This window comes from Pseudopipra pipra, chromosome 20 (assembly GCF_036250125.1).
Source record: "Pseudopipra pipra isolate bDixPip1 chromosome 20, bDixPip1.hap1, whole genome shotgun sequence".
Taxonomy (NCBI): Eukaryota; Metazoa; Chordata; class Aves; order Passeriformes; family Pipridae; genus Pseudopipra; species Pseudopipra pipra.
The window spans coordinates 6,658,453-6,685,000 of record NC_087568.1 but is presented as its reverse complement, the minus strand read 5'-3'; the positions used below and the strand labels follow the sequence as shown (position 1 = coordinate 6,685,000).

At 45.3% G+C, this 26,548-nt stretch overlaps 1 protein-coding gene across 6 annotated transcripts in view; it reads right to left on the bottom strand.

Annotated features, from left to right (window-relative positions):
* Positions 1-18,007: 18,007 nt before the first annotated feature.
* Positions 18,008-26,548, bottom strand: part of CDK5RAP2 (CDK5 regulatory subunit associated protein 2) — a 72,444-nt gene continuing 63,903 nt past the window's right edge. For all 6 annotated transcript variants that reach the window (XM_064677082.1, XM_064677083.1, XM_064677088.1 and 3 more), the window contains 4 exons: positions 24,680-24,826; positions 22,658-22,796; positions 19,569-19,615; positions 18,008-18,676 (listed from right to left, as the gene is read on the bottom strand). In XM_064677082.1, the coding sequence (XP_064533152.1) occupies positions 18,617-18,676; positions 19,569-19,615; positions 22,658-22,796; positions 24,680-24,826 (393 nt within the window). In that variant the 3' untranslated portion in view covers positions 18,008-18,616. The remainder of the gene's footprint in view (positions 18,677-19,568; positions 19,616-22,657; positions 22,797-24,679; positions 24,827-26,548) is intronic.

Genomic DNA, 26,548 nt, shown 5'->3' with positions numbered 1-26,548 from the left:
ACACCAGAGGGAATAAGAAGTCTCTTAAATCAGATGCTAATTTTGTTTACTTAACTTCCTAGTCAGCACAATGACCTTTCATCCACGAGTAGGAACAAATTAGTGCAGAAGTTCTTTGTGAGAGACAGGAGAACTTGCCTCAACCTGATACTGAATAATACCCAATTAAATGTACTTCTAAACAGCTCTGCCTTCCCTCCTAGAAGGAAGCTTCAGATAAAAGAACAAAATGATATGCCTTTTATTTGCCACTTTACAAAATCCCTTCACGTAATGCAAACAACCCTAACCCTAGTGTGTCTGATACAGGATTTGCAACGCTCTCGCTTTTTGGTAAGAGGATAAGAAGCTTATTACTGTTTATCAGGGGAGGATAAAAGATCCCCTGTTCCCCTTGCTAGGAGGGGAATGGATTTTCATGTTTATCAACAATCGGGGAGAGGTGGGTGGGAGGGAGGTGTTTGGGTAACAAAGCTGTAAAGATGCCAAAAAGAAAAAAAACAAACCTGAATCTTTCTGGTGGGTGGAAGAACGGAAGTTCTTCATATTTGGTAATGGGATAAGAGACATGGAGCACGTTCTTTGGCGAGATAAGGAGCTTACACTGTAGTGGAAATTCTTTCTGGTGTTAATACAGAGATCCAGAGGCATCCTGATGATTAGGAGGCAGCTAAGGAGCTACCCAGGGATTTGTGAAGGGAGCAGGGGGGCTCTTGATGTGGCCACAGCAGAGAGGGACCAACTTCCTACAGCTCCTCGTGCTTGGACAGGTGGTGTGGGTGGGGAACCAGACACTGAGTCACAGTGGTAGGAGAGGGAATGAAGGGCAGAGTCCAGGGTGTCTTTGGTCACCCTGGATGTGGTGTGGAGCTGACTGGGGGACAGTGTCTTGGATCTCAGGGCATGAAAGGTTGAAAGACTCTAGAGATAGACATCTCCACCATCCTCTCTTCTGCCCCCTCCTGCTCTGCCCAGACCTCCAGGTCTCTTCTCTAAGGAGAATTAGGCTGTTTGTACTCAGCCAGGGACACGATGACGAGGAAAAGCTGAACCCCAGATCCTCACTATACATTCAGAGGGATGCCTGTTCCCTCCTCTCTCTGGAGGCAACAGTTCATTTCCTTAGCTGTGCTCTCATTGTTGGGTTGATGTAAATTTAATCTCCTCAGTTATAATGACAGAAACCAAACAATTTCCAGGATTTGTCACACAGTCAATGAGAGAGCCAATGCGGTGTCAGGCAGGAGGTTTGATTCACTGAGCTGTGAAGGCAGCTGCCCACAACACCACCTTCAACTGCCTGTTGGGAAGAAAATTGAGTGAAAAAGCTGGTGGGAGGAGGATGAAGAGGAGGAGAGTGTCATGGCAGGCCCTGACACTGCTCGGTGCATCAGGTGCTGAGATGCTGCAGGGGCTGGGAGGGCACCAGGAGAGGTTAAAAGTTAAACGTATTGAAACATCAAGTCCGTGGCACAGATCACGTTTAAAATACACTCCTTCTACAGCTGGAGGTGTATTTTGGATATAAATGGCTCTGCTGCAGCTGGTGTGGCAGGGGGGTGACCTCACCCAGCACCTGCACTGTGTTGGTGGCACACGATGTTGTGAATGTCCCGGGCTGTCACTCTCCTTAGCGAGAGCAGGTATCCAATTCTTCTCTTAGTTCTTGTGTAAACCTCCCCCAGGGAGTCACAGCTGCTGTTCCACCCACCTCTGAAGCACCTTCTGTGGGCCTTCTCCCCTCCCAGGAGCCGTGGCAGGACCCAGGTTGCAGCAGCAGCCACGGGGGTTTGTGGGAATCCCAAACACAGACCTGACCCTTGGGCCAGATCCTGCCTTCCCTGCAGTGACTTTATCCACGTGCAGAGCAATTCCTGCAGCTCTGGCTCTCTAAAGGCACAAATACAAGGCTTGTGAGGAAGATATGACTTTTTTAAACTTGTTAATGGCACTGGGGAAAAGGAAAAGAAGTTACCCAGTACACAAACCTTGCTTCAAACACGTAGTGCTGTGCACATGGGATGGTGCCACCTGTCCCCAAAAATTCCTCATTTTAGTGCTTTATATCAGTTTTATACCCTCACCAGTCTGTGCCAGTGTGATTTCCTGCAGCTAAAACATCCCAGGAAACTTCAGAGAAAAACTGTGGGAGAAAAGAGATCCTTTTTTTACTTTCTTTTTTTAATCAGCTGTTTGTTTTTTTTTTTCTTTTTTACTTTGAGGAAGGGCTTTCAAGGTAGCAGTGATCTCTGAAAGGAAAAAAAGAAAAATAGAAAGTCTGCTCTATTTTTTTTTTTAAGTCAGTTTTCACATGCTAGTTAGTTTTTGGCAGCTTCGCAATCTGTCACTCAAATTAATTTTTCAGAGGTGGCAACTAATTGTCTTTATTTTCTGGAGCCCCTGGGGTGCAGTGCTCAGAGCTGAGTGCTCTGCAACCTGGAGCAACTTGCCTTTTCCAACAAAGTAGGTTTAGGCTGACTTGTGACTTAGGAGAAAGAAACTGCAGACACTTATCTTTGGCAGGTTCTGTGAAATAAAACTGGTGAGGGGGAGTGAATGTGCCCCTAAGCTTGTGGCAGAGAAGTGTGAGCGAATTGTGGGATCCTGTGCTAAGCCTGTTTTGCTCTGTATATCCTGCTGTGTGGCTCCTTCCTGGTCCCAGATGGTGAAGTCCTGCTGCCAGGTGACCTGTCCTCCTCTCTTGAAGCTGCTTCTCCCGTTAGGACCTGGGGACCATGAGCTGAGGTGCAGGGAGAGGTTGGTTTGCAGCCAGCACTAGTTAATCCTGCTGTGTTTCTACCTCCTTTCTCCGGTGTCTGGATGGAAGAGCTTGGGAGCCCTCTGTCCATCCCTTGCATGGGTCACCGGGATTCTTCCCTGGAGAAATGTCCACTTAATCCTCTCTGTTGCACCAGGGCCAAGAAGCCAGAGCAGCCCAGGCCCACTGCTGCCATGCAGCATGTGGCAGTCCCCAGCCCAGTGGAACAAATCCATATTCATGGCTCCCTCCCTCCCTCCCACCTCGCTCAGATCCAGGGCTGGGACAACCTCTCGCAGATGGGAAGGCCAGCAGGATGCTCCTTGGATCCGGATCCAGAGCTCGGCTCTTCTCTGATAAGGATTTAGGTTTGGGCTTCTCTCCAGCTGGGTACAGGCAGCAGATTCCTGCCCTGCTTATCCTGCCTTTAACGAGCCCTCCAGCTCCGAGGCCACGCTCCAAGCTGAGCCGGTTATCGAAGGGATCCAGCTGCCAGCTGGGGGTGTGCTGGCAGGGACACTTTGGCCTCTCCCAGGGATGTGGAGTGGCAGGGTGGCACCACTCAGAGGGTTGGCAGCACAGCAGGCTGCCAGAGCATCCATTGGTTGGCAGTGGGAGCCCACACACCACCTCTGTCGAGGTGCACGAGTTGTTTCCTCCGTGGATGTTGCCCTGGGAAATGGTGGGGTGGGTTGGTTGTGTTTTAGAGCTGGGAAACGTGTTGATTCGTTGGCTTGAGGTGGGAGCAGGGAAAGATGGAAAGATGTCCCCTCTGAGCTCGGTTCCTTGTTGCTGCATGACGGAGTTTTATGGTGAAATTCCCCCAAATCTTCAGGTTTTTGCCTCCACACCAAGGCCTGAGGACCCGTGGTGGGTCTGTGCTGCTCTGTCAGAGCTCAGTGAAGGTGAAACAAGGTGGGGAAGCACATCTTGGTGCTTTTCATTGCAAATAAGAGCAATATTTTGTGTTTTATTTGTTTTCCCCACCCACAAACCCTTGCAAGGTCCAAGCCCCTGTGCTTGCAACCCCCTCACCACACCCCAGAGCATGAGCAGCTGTGAGTCCAAACCCAAAATAAAGCACCGTGACCCCCCCCTTAGCCAAACCTGCTGCCCATGAGGCTCCCCCTGCTCTCCTGCCCACCAGCAGCAAGGGAGTTCCAATATCCCCTTTCCAGATGAATCTTTCTCTCTGGAGCTTAACTCCAGCAAAGGAATGATTTGCTCTTACAGCCTGTTAATGAATTTCTGAAATAAGGAATTAATTACCGTCTGTCTAAATTAGAGTTGTCCTACCCTTTGAGATCCATCTTTTTGATTCTAATTAATTTTAAAAATTACTTTTAGAGTCTTCAGCCGAGATTCTAATTTATTTTACTCTAATATTATTTCTCTGATAAGCAAGTTAATTTTTAGATCAGAATCCGTCTAATCTCAAATTTGTCACACAAACTCTGCTCTCTAGGATACTGTTTACAGCTCTTTGGAGATGACAGATCATGATGCACGAATCATTCTTCTTTTTTTCCTTTTTAAACACCTGAATGTGTGTGTTCAAAGGAGATTAATTGAAACCCTTCACTGGGCTGTGTTTAAGAAAGATTCTTAATATTTTAGAGCCAAAAACAAATATTAGTTATAAAGCTTCTCTAATTGCCCTTTTTCATGGAGAAAAATGCAAGTCTAATTTGCTTTTTTGAAAGAACATTTGCTTTATGGGTATTTGCCTGAGTTTGACAGTTATTTAACTGGCTGTTTTTATTAACTCGTGTTCTCAGCATCAAGTGCAATGGCAGCTGGGGAAAATTCAAATATCAATTTTATGTTCTTATCAAAGCTACCATCCCACAGGCTGCAATAAGCTGTGCAGCAAACTTCATTCTGGCTCCTGAGTTTTTCCTGATGGAGGTTCATCCTTGTCCTCTGCTGGTGGCTGTGCTGGACCCCCGTGGGGACAAGGATGGGTGAGGATCAGGGATCAGGTGTAAAAGGCTGGATCTCCATCCTGATGGATGGTGTGTGGGCAGCCAGCACTCCTGGGCAGAGGAGAGGAACCACCAGGAAAAGGGCTGAGGAGTCACAGCAGCCTCTCCCTCACTGTCAGCATTTCTCTTTCTCTTTCCTGTGTTTGTTTGGTTTTTTCCTCTTTCCCATGTTTGTTTTTTTCTTTTTCCTGTGTTTGTTTTTTCTCCTTCCTGTGTTTATTTTTTTCTCTCTTTCCATGTTTATATATGATCGAAGTTTACAAACACATTAGCAAAGGACAGAGAAATAACCTGAAGTCTTACAGTGTCACCGAAAGTCTTGCAAGAAAAGCTCTAGAGAGTCCTGGAAGCCTTTCTGGAGACCTTAAAGGAACTTGGATTCTCTTGTCATGTCTCATTTGTGGAGAAGCCCCCTATGCTGAGTACCCTGCCCAGATGCTTCTCTACAGTCCCCCCATGTTCTTAGGGCACACTGCAGACCATTTTTTGGCCCTGGCACATGTTGAGGAGCACCAGAGCATGAAGTGGACACGGTTCCCTTGTTGTGCATCCTGTAAGAACCAAACTCCCTACATTTGTATGCAAGCTGAGAAAGAACCTCCCCAGTCATCTTGGACAATTTCATATTATAGTTTGTTTTGGTTCTTAAGATCCTTCTATTTGTATTTTTTAATTCCCACCTGTGTGGGGTATGGATCTTGGATTCTAAGAATCCCAGATGCTTAGCAGATGGTTAGCTTGAAAAAATAATCAAAGAGGCAGCAAAATTCTGTGTTCATGAGCTCCTATTTATTTCAATCTGGTGTTTTGCCTCACAACAAGACTAATAAGCAATTACTCTTGCATCTCAAATGCTTATGCAGTGTAAATGCATCTGTCAACCAGATTCAACATCATCAATAAAGCTGCCAAAGCTGTTCATGATTCAATGATATATGCTTTGAGCATCTTTTTTGAATATAATTTAAAGATTGCGGTCCTGTGATTCCAACATTATTTCCTGTGTGTTTAAAATACCTCCAGCTGGAAGGATCTGTGCAGGCATCATATAATCACCTCTGCCTGTGTGCACCTTTGGAAACTGTGCCATTTGGCTTCTGTGATGGTCTTACTTTCCGGCTGATCTCTGACAGGGCTCCCTCAAGGGCTGCTGGGGCTGAGAGAGACATTCTGGGATTTGAAGTTTTTCTTTCCTCCTTTCTGTTCTGGTGAAATCCATCCCTGTGCAGAACTCCATGGAAGTGCTGTGAGCCCTATGTGCTGTGCATGAAGGGAACTTGGTAACAGGGAAGGTGTGCTCTGCAGTACCTTGGGGGAATATTCTTTTTTAAAGTGTCTTTTACAGCCAGATGTTGCTTGAAGCAGGTGACGTGATCAGCCTCTACATGTATGTACACACATCTTAATTGCTTTTCTGGATTTCAGCCCAGTTTGACAGAGATGTCCCAAATATGTTTTCATCAATCATAGAATCACAGAATGGTTTGGGTTGGAAGGGACCTTGAAGATCATCTCATTGAAGCCTCCTGCCATGGGCAGGGACATCTTCCACTAGACCAGGTTGCTCCAAGTCCTGTCCAACCTGGCCTTGAGCACTTCCAGGGATGGGGCAGCCACAGCTTCTCTGGGCAATTAGTGCATATGGACAACTCACATACACTTCTGCAAAATGGTACCTGGCCTCAGCTTTAAAATTATTTGAAACTAGAATCCAGCACAGACACTGAGGCTCCCCCATGCTGATCTCTCCAACTTTATATCTTCCTCTTCTCCCTTCTCCCTGCTGCTGCAGCCTCCTTCCTTTGCTCTGTGCCTTGCTGTGTGTATCCTGTTATCCCATCAAGTGGAAAAGTCAGGCTGCAGAAAGGTGTACCATTCATGCCTGAGCTGAAGAAAGAGCAGCCTCACACTCTTAGCTGTTCATTAGATCCCAATGTTTCCATGTAGGAAAGGTATTTATGAATGTCTCCACTGTAAGAAATACTTCAGTGAGATCTTGCAGCTTGCCCTAAGACACAAATCCATGGGAGGTGGTCTGTCATTAGTGCTGGTGGGGTGACACTGTCACCCGAGGGCATCACATGGAGAAAACAAGTATTTGTATGGTAAATGTTGGTTTGTCCCCACAGGTCACTGGTCTGGTGTGAGGGGACCAAGACCTGACTGGGGCCCTGGCTTGGGGTCCCATCTGCTGCTGCAGCAGGTGAACCTGTGCTCACCCACTGGCCCTGCCCTGGGCAATGCTGAGCTAAACATTGCCCTGCCCTGTGCCAGTGCTGGTACCAACGGGAGCTGACGGGTGGGGAGGTGTGGGGGGCACAGGGGGCTGTGGTGCCACAGGCACTTGGGCAGGCTGGCTCAGCCTTGTCCTGCTCCACCATCTGCCTCCCTGGATTTTCTGCTCGTGCTCATCCAGCTGGGGAGTCTCAGCATCCGGGGGTGGTGGGCTCTGGTTCCTGGAGGCACCGAGGAGGGGGCATCCAGGCAGCTTTGCCAAGAGGCCTCCCTGGGAAGCGCCGTGCTCCGCTTGCTGCGTGACAGATTCCTCCCGCTGCTCGTGCCATGTCCCGGGGAGCTGGAGGGACACGACTCCCCCATCCCTGTGGAGCCACGTGCCCACGGCTGGGCGCGATGCCCGGCAGCTCCCGGGGCTGTGCCAGCGTGGTGGGTAATTACCATGGCACAGGGTTTGTCAGGCCCAGGCCTGGGGGTGCTCCTGCAGCCCCTGGAGCCGGCGTCTCGCCAGGTGGGAACGGGCCTGGCTCTGCTTCCCGCCCTCCGAGGGACAGAACCAAACTTTCTGTTGCTGATAATGGAATTATTGTCGCTTCCTTCCCTCCCATCTCTCCTCCAGATGCCTGTGCACGCTGGTTTGCTGTCAGGGCGCCCTCAACTCTGATTTTTTACAAGTGTGGTGCTCGTGTTTTCCAGCTTGGAGTAGAGCAGCTAATCAGCTGCAGGAAGGCGATGCTCGCTGGAATTTGGCTCTGTCTTATCTGTGCTACCAAATCCACACAGACCCTCTTGGCCATCGGCTTTTACTGCAGCTCCGAGGAGGGATTGACTGTTCCTTCCATCAGGATCACTTTGTGTGAGCCCAAGCCCTCTGTTCACTGTGCACACTGAGTATGCTAATGGGCTCTGCCTCTGTTTTCCAGCCACCCACTGGGGTGAGTTTCTCTTTCTTTTGGTTTGCTTTGTGCCTTATTTCATAGTTAATGGAATACAGATTTCTGAGCAAAGAGAGATCCCAGTGATTTTTTTTTTAAATATTTTTGTGCTTTTTATAAGCCTCTGTGTGAATAAGAATCTGAGTCTATCAATGCAGGAGGCAATCCTGCACAGTTTAATTTCTCTGCTCTCTCAACTGTGTCAGTTCCTGAAGGGACAAAAGGAAAAAAAAAAAAGAAAATGAAAAAAAAAAAAAAAAAAAAAAGGAGAGGAAAAAAAGAGAAAAGACAGTTAAAGCAACACACTAGGAGTGGTAGTGCAAGGTTAGCAACAGGAAGTGTTTTAAAACTGGATCTTTGGAGAAGATATGTCCTCATTGCCAGCCCTTTGCAGTTTCCCTTTTCCCAGAGGTTTAGGAGGGACCACATTCTAATCTTTTCCCTTGTCAACAGAAAACCATCCTGGCTGAAGCTTGTACTAAAGTAAATATATTTTGTCCAGGTGTTAATTCCTTCACTGGCCCCCAGGAACAAGCCAGATTTGCCCTGACTGACCTTAAGCTGGGTTTTGGGTTTCTCATTCGTTGATTCTCTGAAAATTAAGTGCCCGTTGAGGAATGTTGGGAAGCACTCAGTTGGACCATGTGCTCTCAGCCCTGGGCTGGGTTTGGGGGATTATTATGGTCTGTTTCCCTGATGTTTTGTAAACAGTTCCCATCACTGCTGGAGATGAGTTGTCCTGTTTCTATGTGTCCATGGCTTCAAAACAGTTCCTTGGAGTCTTCAGTGAAAATAGACTGAAATTCCAAGACTTCGAGAGTATCCTCTGCCTTGCTCTTTGAAACCAATGAAGTTGAAAGTTTTCCAAAACTTTCCAAAACACCAATCCCAAACCCTGAGTCTAAACATTCACCATCAGGCTCAGGATGAATTCCAGGATCACTCTGGATGGCATATTTTACACAGGAGATCACATTGCTCAATTTTCTCCATTTCATGCTTTTTCAGCTAAGAATTTTTTTTTAAGACCACGGAATCAGTGAAAAGGTGGTGGTGGCTTCCCCCTCCCAGCCAGCTCTGTTCAGCTGAGCTCTTGGCTGTTAAACCCAGCTTAGTTTTATGGCAAAGACTTACAAGGGAAAACAGGCAGCAGAAGAATTTAAAACACTTCATGAAGTATTTTACAGAAGAGTGATATGGCATATATAGACCAGTTAATGGTGTGGTGTGAGTGGTTTATTGGCACCTGTGAGAGATGCAATTGCCACACAAGCTCGTGGCAATAAACCCTTCAATCGATTCGGTGCCACTGTGGGGTCTTGAGCCAAGTCCTGGTGCCCTCAGTCAGGAGGCAGATCCCTGGGGAGCTGGTCAGACTTCCCCAGCCATGTAACCTTGCAAAGTAAGGGTATGGAGGGCCCAGAAGGTCCTGACCCCATAATCAGTGCAGCTGTAAAGCTTTCCTTTTCCCCAGGCTGGAATATGCTTCTGCTCTTTCATGAGGTGGGAGTTCTCTGCTCTTTGCTTTGAGGAGAAATGTGTGGTTTCTCTAGAAATATGAAGTCAAGTGGGCTCAGAGGCCCCATCTCTGGTGGAGGAGCTGCGACAAGGGCAATGGCCATGTGATCCCCAGGGTGGTGGCCATACAATGCCCAGGGTGGCCCCTGGCTGTGGCTTGGAGTGGCCCAGCCTTTTGAGGGGCAGGGAGTGCATTTAGCCCATGGAATCATAGAATGGTTTGGGTTGGAAGAGACCTTACAGATCATCTTGGTCCAAACCCCTGCCATGGGCAGGGACACCTTCCACTAGCCCAGGTTGCTCCAAGCCCCATCCAACCTGGCCTTGGACACTTCCAGGGATCCAGGGACAGCCACAGCTCCTCCAGGCAACCTGTGCCAGGGCCTCACCACCCACAGTCCAGAGAAAGTCCAGGGTTCACCTCTCTGTGCAGGAGATCAGAGGTTGCTGGTCAGACTCTGCTCTGGGTCTCTCTGAGGTTGCTGCTGGGGCTCCCAGTATTTTGTCACTGTTGACAAACTTCATCAGCAGCTGCAAAATCCCTCCTGAGATGCAGAGCCTGCAGGTAAACCCAGCCCAGCACAGGGACCTTGTGGGCCCATGGAGGGCAGATCTTCTCAAAGCTGCTCTGGCTGCCTAAAACTTTCCTGATGTTTCTCAGTTTCCCTGTGTCACATCTCAGTGCAAGTTCTGCACTTTGTGGAGGCTGCCAGGCCAACTCAGTTCATATTGATCCTTCTCTCTGCATTATCATCAGCTGTAACTAAAAACAATCAGGGAATCCTACATTCAAGTAGACATAAATACAAATATCCTTCCTGCTCTACAGGCTGAGTTCCATCAGACAGATTGGTTTCAGGGTGGAAGTTAGCCCTGTTTCTGCTTAAAGTCACGTTTTTCCAGCAGAAGAGGTAGGAATGTCAGGTTTTGGGACCATGTGTATCTGTGTCTTTACACCAACAAAACCCAATCAGGCTCCAATCAAGTCTTGTCCCCTGTTATCTTGGCAGCTGCTGACAAGGATGGATCGAGACGGGCGTAGGAGATCAAACATGAGACAATCTGTGCTGCATTTCAAACCACCTGAGGCTTCCAAGTGCCAGTGTGGCATCTGGTGGGCTCAATAACTCAAACTGTGCTTTAAAACACCTCCGCTGTCCTCAGCAGCCTGTGTTTGCCATTGTTATAAATTAATAGCTTTCTCCAAGTTATTTTAACTTATTATCCCACACGTGCATTGTGTGTGTCACTCTGGTAGGGATAGGCCATGGAGTGAAATTATAACAGCATGGTTCTGTTTTTTTCCTTAACCACTGATGCCTTGCTAGTTTTTTATTATCTTTTCTGCCTGGAGGAGTTTTTGAACAAAGTAACTTTTAAAATCACGGCGTTTCTTTGATGCAATGTCTGGAGACGAGTTTGCTGTGCTTTTACAGGACATAAGTAAACACATTTCTTAAATATATTCCCATTTACAAAATTTCCTGCTGTGCCTTTAGGCAAGCAGGATACTGGTGGAGACTGTCAGAGCAGCAGTGTGTGCCACAGGCAGGACTGGGGTGGGTTGAGGGGGTGTTGCAATCTCTGTCTCCAATTTTTTTCATGCCTTGGGGGCAGGAAAACACAGGGAAGGGATATTGTTGTGTCTGTGACATAATTCCTTGGGACCACAGTGTGGATTTCACAGCAGGTGACAATGGAGGGAAATCAGGAGCAAATGGGCTCAAAGTGTGCTCAGGGGGAGCTGAGAACTTGCCTCTCCCATTCTCTTTGGGGAGTTTTATGTCTTTACCTCTGCCCTGGTGGGTGCCCAAGCAGCTGCCAGGGTTAATGTGTGGGTGGGCACATCCCTGCACCAGGTATGGATTGGGAGAGGAGAATGGGGGCTGCAGCCTGAGCCCAGCCCAGGGGTGATGTGGGATGTGAAGGTGAGGAAACCTGTCCCTGTGCCTTCCCACAAAACCTTTCTGCCTCCAGGTGAAACCTCTGGCTCCAGGAAAGTGCCATGTTTCTTCATGCTGAGCAAAGGGGAGACTGTAAAGGGTGAGACTGGCCTGTAGGCAGTTAAAATGTAAAATTTTCCACTTTTCTGAGCGCTCATATCATGATCACGCTGTCTAAATAATGTCCAGGCTCTGGCTGCTGTATTACCTGTCCCAAGCATGATTTACTGCTGTAATAAATTAGCCCCTAAGCCAAAGAATCAAAAATAATTGGCTTTACATCTTGGTGCCCATTTTATCCTATTCCTTTTTCCTTTCCACCTGTCCTCTTTCTCCCTCTTATTCATTCTCTGACATTTCCCCCACCCACCCTTAATTCCTTTTCAGGGACTGCTTTGGGATTCTTTTCTACTCCTCATGCTCTTCTTGGGATTAACAGAACTGGTTTCTTGTCCTTTGTTTTGTCCTCCAGATGTTTCCAGCTGCTGTGCCTGTGAGTGGTGCCATGGCCAGTGGAGCAGGAGATCTTACCCTTGTCCTGGACCAGTGCAACCTGGTGATGGCTGTGACCCACCCTGGGGGCTGAAGGAGAACCCCCAGCCCACGGGAGGTGATGGAGGTGCCACAGCAGAGGTTGGTAAAGACATCAGTGTCACAGCTGGATTTTAAATGGACTTTAAAATGAGCTCCACATCTTATTGCTCTGAAATACTGGATGGCCTCCAAGCATGAAATACAGCAGGGCAGGGGGCTGGAGGGGTTGATGGGCTGTGAATCTTATGCATCTTTTCTGTGTGGTTTTGCTTTATACATTTAACCCAAAGGCTTGTGACACAACATTTAGCAGCATGTACCCTCAGTCATGTCACCAGCTCCTACCATGTCCTCATCTGCTGCCAGCAAACCTGGACAAGGAGCTGGGTATCCAGCCCTTCTAGGAGAAAGTAAATGAGGGTGTGTTGTGGGGTAGAGGTGGATTAATAAGGGCAAATTTGGAAAAAAACCCTCAAAGCCTTGGTGAATGTGGCCTTTGGGATTTGACCCAAAATGTTTGGCTCAGTGACGTGCTCTGAAGGCTGTTGCAGCACAAACCACGTGAACAGGAGTGGCTGATAGAGACAGGCTTTATTTGTCTCTAGTAGCAGCAAAGAATGGGCTCCAAAATGCAAGTGTACATGGTTATGTGTGTGTAGTGTGTGTAAATGCACAAACGGATGCCAGGAGGCACCTGAGCTCCATTGCTCCAGGGGGTTGGTGATGTTGCACAGCGAAGCCTTTGGGCTCTCATAGAGTCACAGAAATGGTTTGGGTTGGAAGGGACTTTAGAAAATATCCAGTTCCAACCCCCTGCCATGGGCAGGAACACTTCCCACTAGCCCAGGTTGCTCTAAGCCCCATCCAACCTGGCTTTGAGCACTGCAGCAACACCATCACTGTGTCACACCCAGCACAGCAGCTCCAAACCCAGTTACTCAACAGCACAGCCTAAGTGGGGACAACTTCACTGCTCTGAGCAATCCCAGCTAGAACAGCTTGAAAGAGTGGAGGGTGTTTCTTTGTTTTTCTTTAAATAAATGGGCATTTTCTGTTTTCTTTTGTTTTGTTTTTTTTCATTGTTGTTGTTGAGCTGTTAATGTTCATTTTGCGTGCAGGCATGATGCCGTGCCTGTTACAGAATGCACACAGTGGAGTGCAAAAATCAAGATTGCATCTCATGCATAATGCATGGCCCAGCAACCCGCTCAACAAATTACCCAAGTAGATGCCTCCGACGGGGCTGGGGGGAAGGAGGGGGGAAAAAAATATTGTAACAAGTGTCTTTCTAAAGAAATGACAAAATAAACACATAAAAAATAGGCACTCAGAGCTTTTCTCGAGGGGGTCAATTCAGAAATTAAAGGTAAGGATGATGTGGCTGCAAGTGTGGAGCAGCAGGTCTGAAGGAGGGATGGGGCAAGGGGAGCCCAGAGCTGCCTGTGGAGGTGTCCAAGGACTTGATTTGGTGTTGGGAGCTTATTAGAGGAGTGACATCCTGTGGAGATAGGTAGGAAAAGGGATTACTTGGTTTATTTATCACTTTTGATGTGCTGGTTTGCAGGGATGTGTTGCAGCTCTGCTCTGCTGTGACACTGGATTTTTTGCTGCTTCTCTGGAGATGGGAGAGAGCTGTGAAAACACAGATTTTATCTGTGGAAGGATGGCGAGGAGGGGGGCAGAGAGGTGGGAATGGGTCACTAAAATCTTTCTTGTCCCCTCAGTGTCACCAGCCCAGGAGCAGCTCTGTCTTCCCCCACTGTTGCCAGACACTGCTTTGCAGCCTGGAGGAGCTGGAGGATGCAGCCTCTGCTCCCTGCAAGGGGAGTTTTCTGCAAACAGACGCTAAAGTGACCACATTCCTTCCCTGTTCTCTGTGCTTTGACCCTGCTAAACCTGGATCATTCCCTGCAGGTTGGCAGGGGAGGGAGCAGCCACTGCCCATTCCCAGAGTGCTTCCCTCTGGAGCAGGCACGTGGTCGGTGTGTAGCGTGAAATCTGGGTGCTGAGCTGGGGGTTCAGGGTGAAACTTTTTGGTGGAGAAAAACGGCATTTTAGGAGTAGTTTGTATTGCTTTTGCTTCCCCCTGGAAGGTGAGGGGGTTGACCCATCACCCAGGGCTTCTGTGCTGACAGCACTGATGGGTTTGGTGTAGCATCCAGCAAAGATGGAGAACCCTTGGGCACTTGTTCCTCTGGAAGCCAAACCTTGACTCTAGAAGCCAAACCCATTGAAAGGGACTGGAGGGGGGAGTTTGTTTCCAGAGAAGCAGAGGGGCAGCCCCAGGACTTCACCAAGCACTAAACTTGCTGATGATTTCACCATGACAACAATGCCCGTGGCTTCTGGATCACTGTGATCTGTGCAGGGCACATTTTAAGCCTGGGATTTGTTGGAGTTTTTTTTCCTCATTTGAGTAATAACTCGGGCTCCAAATCTCATCTTATCCGTGTCATTCACACTAATGAGCCCAGGCCCGATCCGGCAGCGTGTGTTTGGGTTTTATGGCAGCTCCCTGCAGGCAGGAGATGGGCAGGAGCCCAAGCCCAGCGCAGCGGCCGCGGGTCCGTGCTGGGCTCTGCTCACCTGGGTCCGACACAGACCCCAGAGCTGCGGCCGCTCCGCCAGCGCGACCCGCCTTTGCCATCTAGTGGCTGCTGATCCCAGGAAGGCTCAAAAGTGGACTTTAAGAGCCAAGGATGAAGGTCAGGAAGGGAAAGTGGCAGGGGAAGAAATGTATGGGGAGGGATTTGTGCTATTCGAGGAGCTTTTTCGCGCGTTGTGACAGCCCCGAGGATGAGCCCAGGCTCTGCAGCATCCCCTGCTGTGGGGGGGTTGGTGCTGGAGTTATCCTCCCCAGTGTGATGTGGGTGTGAGTGTTCCCAACATCCAGAGGGCAAACACCCTCCACCAGCAGCAGAACCCAGGGCTAGAGGGGCAAATCACCCTGCACAACCACCTGGGTGCTGGGGCTTAATACCAGTATCAGTTCTGGCTCATTGGCACTGGAGGGGTTTGGTCTCACTCACAGCAGAGCCTTGACCCTCCTCCAGGTTCCTGCTTTCCCCCAGAGCCCACAGTGGGAAAGCTCTGGACACACATGGCTTCAAGGAATTGGTGTCCACAGGTGACCAGGGGCGAGGTTTTAGCAGTTTGTGCATCAGGAATTTGGTGCCCATAGAACTCTGGAGTGTTGCCACTTACTTTTTATACATTTCTCTTCCCGTACTGTCATTTCTGTGGAATTTGGGAGTGATGACAGGATTTGCTTTTCCTAGTTCACGAGAGTTTAAAATAAACCCAAAATATAAAGAGGGCATGATCCCCTCTGCCTGGCTTTTTGGGCCATGGCTGGTGGGGAGGGCTCTGCCCCCTTCCCAAATTGCTCTATGATCCCATACAGCTGGTGGGGAGGGTTCTACCCCTTCCCCAAATCTCCCTGTGATCCCACAGGTGCCCCAGGATGCCCCATCCCTCTCCACCCCAGCAGACAACACCCCTCAAAGCCCCACTGCTCCCTCCCAAAAACAGAACTAGCAGCTTTTGTGGGGATTAAAATACCGCAAGGTCTGCTGCGTTTTTGTTTTTAAACGCCTGAATGCATTAGCATTGATTTATTTTTAGTACAACCAACCACCTGTGAGTTTGGGATATTACTTCTGTTTGTTCCCTTTGGCAGAGGTGGGTCTTCAGTGGCCTCCCAGCCGTGCTGCCCTGATGGGATGGTTCGGGGCTGGCTGGCTGTGTCTCCAGTGCACTGCTCTGTCCCCAGGACACTAAATATTGCCTTTTCTCAGAGCTCCTGTGCAGCTGCAGGTATTGTAGGGGGGCTAAAGAGAAGGGAAAAGCTTTTAGTTTTTTCCTTTTCTTTGTGGTTTTTTTTTCATTTTCTTTGGTTTTTGTTTTTTCTTTGTATTTTCTTTTCTTTGTTTTTTCCCTTTGTTTTTTCTTTTCCTTGTTTTTTTCTTTTTCTTTTTTCCTTTTCTTCGTTTCTTTTTCCTTTTTTTTTTCTTTTTTTCCTTTTCTTTTTTTTCCCCTTAATCCCACCTGGCTTCTGAATTCTTCTCTGAGAAGGACCTCAGCCTGTTTACGCCCTGCAAGCCTGGGAAATGAGCAGAGAGGTTCAAGGTCACAGGTAATAACTCCCCTCACCCTCTAGAATCCTCATCCCTGAACTACTCTCTCAGCAATGTTTCCAATCACCTTCCACATATAATGAAAGTACAGGCAGGAACTCACTAAGCAAATGAGCCCCTCCTTTAATTCCATTTGCTTATGCTGCTTATTTTTCTCCTGCATAATTATTTTTAAAGGAAAATTTAATTTTGTTTAATGGGAACAAAGTTTAACACTCCATAAGCTTTGTCTTCCGCGGGCTCCATCTGCTGAGCTTTTTTTCTGTTTTATTTTTTTTTCTAATTATTTTTAAACCAGCCCAGTAAATTGTGTGTGTTTTTAAGAGGCACTTCTCATTAAGATGAAATACTTTGATCTCATAGGATCATCTGTTTTTAAAGAGGTATTGATAAAAGCTGCATTTTTTTTTTTTTTCTCTCCCAGTTAACCCAATCTCAGTGGTGACTCTGTCCCCTCCACCTGCCCAGGTGTTTGCTCTGCTGTGAACTGAGTGCAGCAATCAGAGCCTGTCAGAAGGAAAGAGGGGTCAGGAGAAGAGCTCTGAGAGGGCACAGCAGGGACCATTAAGAAATAAGTGGCAAATCATCTCAGGAAAGGGAAACATTTAACCTACTTATTTATTTATTTTTAAGTACAGATGGTGTGGGGGGAAAGAAAAGGCTGCAAGAAGACCAAGAGGCATGGGAGTGCTATATATAGCTGTACAGCTGTTTCCTTCAGGTGTTATAGCTCAGAAACGTAGGATGATTAATTTTGAAAGTTGAAATGTATAGCGGATTCTGATTACAGCTGAGTGTCTATAATTTAGCTACTTAGTAAAATTAACTTGACGTTTTTAGTGAGCTGTGAGGACAATAACGTGTGAAGAGACTGAAGAACAAGTCTGACTGCATGCTCCTTCCCTTACCTTCCCCCCTTTTTCCGACTGGCAAAGTTTATTTTTAACTTTTCCCATTTTCCTGGCATCTTTCCCCGAATCCAGGCGAATGGGTCTGGCTCCCCCTCCTGGCACAGAAAGGCAGCGCCGGGTTGGGCTCAGCCTCCCCATCCCGGGATGGTGCCACAGGGAGGTCCAGGACAACCCGGGCACGGGCTGCAGGTTGGGATCTCCAAGGCACAGAACACTTCCCAGAGCATGGCACCTCCTGGAAGGCTGTGGGACCTCCCTCTAAATCCATCTGCATCCTTCAGAGGGAGCCCATGCTGGGAACTTGCAGAGCAGGTCACAGCAGGGACCACAGAAAGGGACACCTGGGAAGTGCAGGGCTTTAGGTTGGTTTCCTCCAATAAAAAAATGACATGCACGATGGTTGTGTGGAGGTATGGAATGTGAGAGACCATCCCCAGTGCCAAGGAACAGATTATCTGTGACCTCTCCTGTGAGGAAAGGCTGAGAGAATTGGGATTGTTCAGCCTGGAGAAGAGAAGGCTCCAGAGTGACCTAATTGTGACCTTCCAGGACCTGAAGGGGGCCCTCAGGAAAGATGGGGAGAGACAGTTTACAAGGGCCTGGCCAAGGAGGAATGGCTTCAAACTAAACGAGCAGGTTGGATATTAGGGCAAAAGTTCTTCCCTGTGAGGGTGGGGAGGCCCTGGCACAGGTTGCCCAGAGAAGCTGTGGCTGCCCCATCCCTGGAAGTGTCCAAGGCCAGGTTGGACGGGGCTTGGAGCAACCTGGAATAGTGGAAGGTGTCCCTGCCCATGGCAGGGGGTGGGATGACATGAGCTTTAAGGTCCCTTCCAACCCAAACCATTCTATGATTTTTTAATTTAGTTCAATAAAACCATGATTGCACCACAACGTCTACTTTTGTAACTAAAAATTGCTGTATTATGGTCATGTTAGGGTTAAACTATTTTCCCAGTTCACTTTGTGCCACTCAGCAAAGGCACCCTCTGATGTGGTTTCTTTGTTCAGTAATGCTCAAAGTCTGAGATTTTAAACAAAATAACACAAACATGTTTGTGATTATTTTTCATTTTAATTGTCTGATTCTACGTAACATTTTCAGACACAGCATCAATCTAAGTTCCTAACAGGACAGTAAGAAAGCCCAGTATCAGGCAGCTTCCAGAAGGATCTTCCAGAGATGGTTAAAATGCTTTAAAATATTGAACATTTTTCACATTTCTACAAAACAATGACAACTGGTAGAATCTTTTTTTTTTTTTTTTAACCTGCATTATTTTAGCAATAGAGAAACAGTGGAAGGTGGATCATATTCTTGACTCTTTCTGGACCTGTTTGACTATAACAACAAATAGGTTTATAACATGACAATTACAAATATAAAATTTCAAATGTGCCAACTTTAAAAAAAAAAATATGGAGTTTTCCTCAGTACCTGCAGTACCTTGCTTCTGTAATAAATATTAAAAACCATCTTTACATTACAGAAAATGTTAAATAAGTTATTTACCAAAAGAATTCTTTTTTTGTCCTCTTTTTTTTTTTGGTCAAAGGCTGATTCCATTAAAAGAGCTGAACAAACATTTTTACATCAATAAATAGTAAGGCAGCATGAAGCAAACAACTCCCAGGACCAGTCTGTGTTAGCAGAACTTTCTCCTTCAGAGAATCCTCTTTTTGCTGGTGTAGGAAGGTGATTTTTGATTCTCAGCTGGTGGGACCTGGTTAGAAAAGCAATAATTACTATTATTGTACAGTACTTTGATGCCCACAATTTGTCCCTACCCCATCCTGCTGCACAAGGAGCTGCAAATAGGAGCTTCTGTGTTCAGCAGATCTTCAAATTAAAGTGCTAAGACTTTTGTAAGCAGAAAGACTCTTTTATGTCATCACTTTCTAGCTCAGGCAGGGCTGAGACAACAGCACAGCAGCTGCACAGGGAAGTGCTGAAGGAGGCACTGATGGGGATGAGGGAGAAGGGGGGCACAGAAAAGGTTAGAGGAAAATTCAAGGAGGGGCTGAGAACTGTACAATCCTTCACAGTGGAGGGGTGTGAGGAGAAGGTTGGGATTTAGCAGTCAAGAAGTGTATTCATCCTTCTGCGAGCAAAGTCTGAACCTTCTGGGAGAAATTATATCTGAGCAGTGATTATTTAAACACTCCCAGTGATTTAATACCTTTCACCAGCAAAGAGATGGTTGCAAGAGCTTTGCCTGTTGGGTCCATGTTTAAAAAATAAAAGGTGCACCAGTTACTAATACACACTCCAGCTTTAAATAAGGGTGTCTTTGTGAACTTGTTCAGCAGGCAGGTTATCAGGCTGTGATCACCTGAAAATAAACTGCTGGAAGGTGATGACAGACATGAATATTAATCTAAGGAAGCATCAGGAAGGAGAGGGTTTAGCTGTTTATGTGGTCAGTCATAAAACTCTTAATTCAGACATCAAACACAGCAGACTATTTATCATACTAAACTGCTGTCACCCAGACTTGATTAGGTAGCAAACCTAAAGCAAATCAGACTAATTCTGCAAAATACTCCTGACACAGCAATGCAGATTTCTGATTAGCATATACCAAGGAATTAAAAACAAGCAAAAATTTTACTTACTTCCAGGTTTCCTCTGGCTTTCTTCAAGACATCATGAGTTAAAACCACTGTAAAGAAAGAGGAGATTAAAAAGAATACTTCAAGTCTTTCTAAATTGACTGTATTCAAGTCTTATGACCAAATATTAAACAACATCTGAGCAGGAGGATTTCCTCAGGACCACAGGGCAGGTCCAGAGGCCACCCCTGGAATGTGGTTTCCTACTCCTGGCCTATATTCCATAATCTGCTTTTCAAATCTAAGCATCATGGAAGTGGTTTAGAAGTTTTTCTGCCACACCAAGAACATTCCATGTGAAACAGGAATAGCTCAGCACTAAGTGTAACATCCCAGGCACCAACAGCCCCTGCGATCCTGAGTGCCCAGTTCCCTCCATCTAAGGCAGAAAGGAAGACTTTCTGTTCATTCTGAGGGGAGCTGGTGCCTGATTTAACTCCAGTTTGAGCCATTATATATCCTATTTGGGCTGGGGAGGGCAGTTAGTAGGGAAGAGAGAAAATTTGCAGTGGAGATGTTGTGGAGGACCATGGGCAGGTGGCAAAAGGAGTCACTCAGATCCTCCAGCAGTTCAAGGACAAGGCAACCCCTCTGGACCATGGGGAAATCCTGTCAGGGGCTTGTTCTGAAGGGTTCCAAGTTTTCTCTGTTCATCCAGCTACTTTGGCTCTGTGGGGACAGCAGGAGACCTGTGAACAGAGGAGGGGATGCTCCCAAACAAAACCAGTATTTAGAAATGTCAGATTAAATCTGCGAGTCTCTAATCTGTGTCAGCTCCATAACTGCTGAAATACACCCCTCACAAGTACCAATTTGATATTCCAGTCTCAAAAATAAACAATTTAGCCATAATAAAGATTTTTCATTACAACAGCAAGAACCCAACAACTCCAAGGGTAGAGCTGTCATGAGATAATTACACCCTTGGCAGATTACTGCAATTTGGCACCACGTTGTTCCACGTTCAGAGGTTCAGAGGAGGTTTATAAGCAACGAGTTCTCTCACCACAGAAAGCACACAGAAGACTCTGAGCCACAAGAATGTTCCAGTCTCTGCCTCTAAATATATTTAGGAATGTTCAGTTAAATAACAGAGGGAACCTGAATATCCTCAGTGGAGTGGCCAGGTAACAGGATGTGTGGAGAATGAAGGCAGGCAAGGTCACCTATGGAAAGGAAACCGATGCTTTTCCTTTCTCAGCAGCAAAAGGGGAAAGGAAGAAATCTCAAAAACAAGTGTGAACATCCTGACAAAAATCCAGCAGCTTCACATGATCCCCCTGTATGCTTGGTCAGGAATTTGTGTACAGATGCAAATTAGAAACATTTATTAAATTGCTCTTTAAGGTGAAAGCAACTCGACATCCATAATTCCCATAATCAATGAAACGTAGAGAAAATCACATCGAGGCCTTTCTGTGTAGCAGAGTGCTCTCTGCTCATAAGAGCTCTGCTAGTAAATTCATTTCACCTGGCAAACTAGATTTTTTTCCTAAATCAAAAATGTTAAATTCAGCCCATGAAGAGAATTTGGAGGCTGTGACACTGCTGGCACAGCTGCTGCTCCCCAGGCAGCACTTTTGCATTATGGAGGTTTCAGAAAATGCAGGTTTCAGTTTCTCAGCCCCTCGTTCAGATGAGGCTCAAAGCCCTGCAAAGAGGGAGCAAAATTAGGGGGAGATGTGCTGTTTGCACATTTCCACAGTGGTGGAGTGGCAGAGGGATAACACTTTGGCTACAAGGGTAAAAATCTCTGTTGATTTATAACCTGCCTAGTTCTGAAATAACCCAGTGTGTTCCAGATGTCACTGGAACTGGAGAAACTACACCAGTAAATCTACCCCAGGGATATTATTTGGAAAGACATACTACAATAGCTTTGATTTTTATATGACAACCCCAAACTGAGCTATTTAGCTTTAAAACTTGAACAAAACACAGTTTATGATTTAATATAAGTAATTTGTACATCGTTTAATATAACAATTCTGAAAGAAGTGACCAAAAACCAGCCCATAAATGCTTAAAACAACAAAAATCTGCAGGCAGGAGACATATGGATCTTAGATATAAAGTTACAGGCTATGGAGCAAAATAACATTTATCACTCTACACTGCATTTAAATGACTTGAGTCACATATAGTGTTATGGCCATTTTTATAACTTTGTATGGTGTGGAACATTTTCCAGTCTAGGTGAATTATTGGTAACACCAGTGCCACTCCAGCACAGACTAACGAGCCATTCAGTCCCACCTCTTCAGAGAAGGTAAGGAAGGACTTTTTAATTTTCTTTTTAAAGAAGAAAATTAAATCCCCCTCCCACAATACACATATTGCTGTAGCATGAAGGTAGAGGAGACATCCATTCAAAGCTCTTCTGGTGAGTGATTAAACTCTAAAGCAGCAGAGATGGATCTCTTCAAACCTGGCTTAAAACAGCTACAATACTGCCCATGTCCCACTTGTTTTCATGTTTCCAGCTAATTTCCTAGATACAGGATGCTAAGAGTAAAATATCATTTCACAGCATATCCCAATTTTTCTTTAAAAAAGGACTCACAATAAATTTTTGTTTCCCTTATTCTGAGCCTTGTTCTCCTGCACTCCCCAGTCTGGTGCAGAGCACTGACAGATCTCCTTTGCTACAAGGGCAGCATCTCAGAAAATCTAAGAGCCTAATTCCATGTTTACTGAGACTGAGGCAAAATCACAGTTCTGAGAAGGACAAAAATCTTTGGCTGAAAAGGTCTACAGCAACAGGAGCTTTGCCTCTGTCCAGAACTGTTGCAAGATAGAAAAAATAGTATCCAAAATGGAATAACTCAAGTGGCAATCGGGCAGCTGCATGGATTGACATGTTATCAGTGGTTTGTGTAAAACCATGAACTGCTTCCCATGATATTCTCTGCAGCTTTCTGTACTTTGGGCAACTTTTTTCCACTGGACTGAGGCTCCATCAGTCTGGCACAGCCTGAACCTCCTGAGCTGTTTGTCACTGACAGCTGGGAGTGCACAAGGGAATGCCAGTTGTAAAGGTAGCCACAGACTACAAAAATGAAATAAGAATCATTAACAAAGCACACACTTACACTGGTCAATGATGACTTTCTCCATGTTTTCCTTCAGCTGGTTTGTGGAGTGCAAGCGTTTCACTGTGCTGTGCAACTTCCTCTCTTGCTCAGACAGTTTCTTCCGTAATCGAAATATTTCTGCTTTCATCCCTTCATCCTAAATTGAGAAAAGAAAATATGACATTAAACTATTACATAAAAGCACTATCCACACCGAGAATTGTTCAATATTTTTGTACAAGTACTCTCAAGCTTCCTTAGAGTATGAAAAACTTAAAGGAGTGAAAGATGTCTGAGTCCTGTCCTTGCTCATTCACATCCCCCAGGACACCTGTGACATGATTCTATGATTCTATGACACCTGTCAAGAGACAACTACAATTCTTCTATTACACTGGGGAAAGTCTTAACACCAGTGCCTATTTTTGTTTCTGAACTGGAAAAGATAAGGAAGGGCAGTGCCATGGGATCAGCAAGTGTCCTGTCTGCAAGTTCAGAACTTCCATCTTGCTCCTCCAGTGTTCTGTTAATAGTTGATGCTGCCTTTATCAAAGGGCTAAAAGGCACTGGACATATGAACAGGATGGTTTAATTGCAAAATTATTTGACAGTATCATTATTAAGGTTCAGTTTTCACCAGTTCCAACCAAGTTATGGTTAGTAACTTGCAAAACAGGGTGGTGAGCAGCCCTGACACATCTTCCAGTGTCACCAATTTGGATCCTTGGGCAAACTTAAGCTTGCACATTTTTAATCCTGTGCCACTTGTTAATTAATGTGTCTCTGGAATTTGCCCCCAGTACTTAGCTCTGCAGAACTGATTACTCACAACTCCTGTGGGGCTGCAGAGAAGGCAGTGAATGCCCTGTATCTTTTACAATCAAGCTTCAAGAGACATTCTTTCATATGCTGCATTTAAGACATCAGAAGCAATCTAATACTCTTAAGATCTCGGGATGTTGGATAAGAAACTTTAAAAAAGATTCTATTAGGCTCTAATTAGGTGCATCCTGGGAACTCAAATCCCCACACACGTTAAGGTCACATTTTCATAAGTGACTGATCCAAAAGAAGAAGGTTTGGATCAGTGTGACAGGGAAGCACAAGATGCATCACCCACATACTGAAAGCCCTGAGTGTGTGTGAGGTATGTTCAGATACTGCAACCCAGGCCAACATTTAGCTGTCTGTATAGCTTACACACATGAGGATAAAAATGGAAGCACACACACTTGCCAAGGCATTCCAAATATGGAGCTGAAACATCAGTGAATATATCAGACAGCAAACTCCTTCTGCTTTTGTGAGTCTATATAAGGATGCTAGAAAACATCACCAAAAATGTCATGAAATTATATATAAAATGTTTATTTTCCTAAAGTTTGAGGGGTTTTTCAGGAATATCCTACTTCCCTTAAAAAACACATACAAAAATCTCAGTGAAAACACTTCAGATTTATTTTAAAGCCAGAGTTTGAAACAGTTGCATTGCTGAGTGGTGGTACCCTGACAGCAGAGATAATTCATTCCTCATTTAGTTTACTTTCATTCATTTGCATAGTGCAATCCTTTTTAGTTAAAATGTTATAAAACTTGTCTTGGGGTTTTGTCACACTTTTACAAAAGCATCCTCTTTTACAGCTTTGGCATCAACAACATTTTGTAGCTGAGATTACATCGAAGTTGCTGATGTTTCTGTTCTTACTGGAATACACATAATCAAATTGAATTTGGCTCAAATAACAGGGAGCCCAAACCTTTTCTTGCAGAAGTGGAACATTTGCCACTTGCCTGGGTTTCCTGAATATCCTGTGACAGGGTTACAGATGACATCTTGATTATAAAGTATGTTGTAAATTAACACCTGGGCACACAATATGACCAGGACAGGAACCAGCACACACTGGACATCCTGGGTTCATGATTTTCAAAAGATTTTCCCAAAGGACATGTTTGTAACTGGTCCATCTCCCTTGACACATTATCAGAGTTCAGAAAAAACCCTCAAATCCAACAAATTCCAGTGAAACCCAGCAGTACCTGAGTGCCCTGAGCAGTACCATGAGCAGCTTTCAGGGGAAGGGAAACTCTCCAGAGAAGCTTCAGTAAACGTGCAGCCTCTTCTAAAATCTGCTGCACTGTGTGAGTATTTGTGGAAAAGCCATGCAGGGATGCCTGGGCTGGTACCTGTATCACAGGAGTAGAGACATGTCATATTTTATACTTAAAACATTATGGAAATGTAATCTTAATGAATGGATTTAATCCAGTGGGTGTGATTTCATATTTAAGATAATGTACACAGACATTGTTTGCCATAAAAACTAATTTGTTAGTTAACAAAAGCTGATGAATTATGCATTATCTGAGAATTTCAGGGAGGGAGGGGATTCATCCTAATCAATAACCATGATTAAGAATAGATTATATTTACTAGATTTCCTTTGCCACATGGTAACAGTTGGCAACTCTCTTCTTTCTCCATTTGCATTTCGTGTCATGTTATTTGGAAGTCAATGATTACAGACATCAATTTAAGCAATATAGATGTTTCTTCCTTAGCAGACCCTTTAAACTGTTCCATTTAATGCTAAAATAACCATCAGGACACACATAAAATGTTTTCCTCTGCTGACAGATGAGAAAACCAAATTGAAGAAATTGCATAAATGTGAAATAAAGGAGGGAAAGAATGTGAGGGGAGCAAATGAATTACCAAAGCAATGGTGCTACAGAAGGGGGAAGGGTAATGAAGGAAAAGCATTTGCAGTTCCTACCCGTGCAGGATATAATCTGAATATTTATTTAGCATTGTTATCTAACCAGAATCCTGTCACATAAAACATCCCATTTGCTAAGTAGTCTGAAAATTCAGTGATGTAAAGCTTGATAGGAAACTGCAAATTGTGAAACTTACTGCTTTTATCTTTACACCAACAAAACAAGTTAAAAACTTAGAGAGATTACTTTTCCAGTCATTATCAGTATGTTAACTAGGTCATTTGGAAATATATGATACTTCAGAGAGTCTTAACTGTCATTCAGGCATCGTTTTCCTGGGTGAGCACACATGTGATACCACAAAAAGAATTTCAGAATTGTGGAAGACTGCACCTTCAATAGCTTCACTAATTATAACTGCAAAAATAAGTAGCACAAATTTATCCCTGCAGTTAAGACCTTCTGGTTTTTGAAGAGCAGCAGGAATGGTCTTTACAACATTTATATTATCATAAAATCATAGGGGTGAAAAGGACCTTCATTAGTCACTTAGTTTCCTTTCCCACTCCAAGGCAGCAAAGCATTACATGGAATTTTTCAAATATTGGCATAATCATTTTTAAAATCGCCTCCAGTAAGTGTCTCTGAGCACCCTCCACGCCAGTGGTTCATTATTTTTACCACTGGCTGTTGTTTTCAGTGCCTGTTCCAAGCCTTTCCTGTTGGGGTTTAAGTTTCTTAGTTCTTTATTAGATGCCACAGACATGTACAGACTGTTCCTTCCCTTTAATTGAAGCTTGTAGGCAAATTTATCTTTTCAATCCACCCCAAATATGCCATCATTAACTGTGTCCAGGAATTGAAAATATTACATAAGATAAAATGAGCAGGAGTAAACACTAACCAGTTCTCCTGATTCTAGAGGAAAAGGACTGACATTATTCAAGACAACATAAACATTTGATTTGTTTAAACATTGTTATGTTTAAGATTACAGCAAGAGCACCATGACTTGTTATTACTGTGTCACAGGATGCAGAAAGGATGATACACTGTGTTCCAGAAGACAATATTTGATCATTAATAAGATATTCCAGTCTCTGGATAGCCACTGATATTGCTAAAATGCTCAGCTGATACAAAGAAGTGAAAAAATATTAAAAAGCTTCCCTGAATAGGAATGTAATA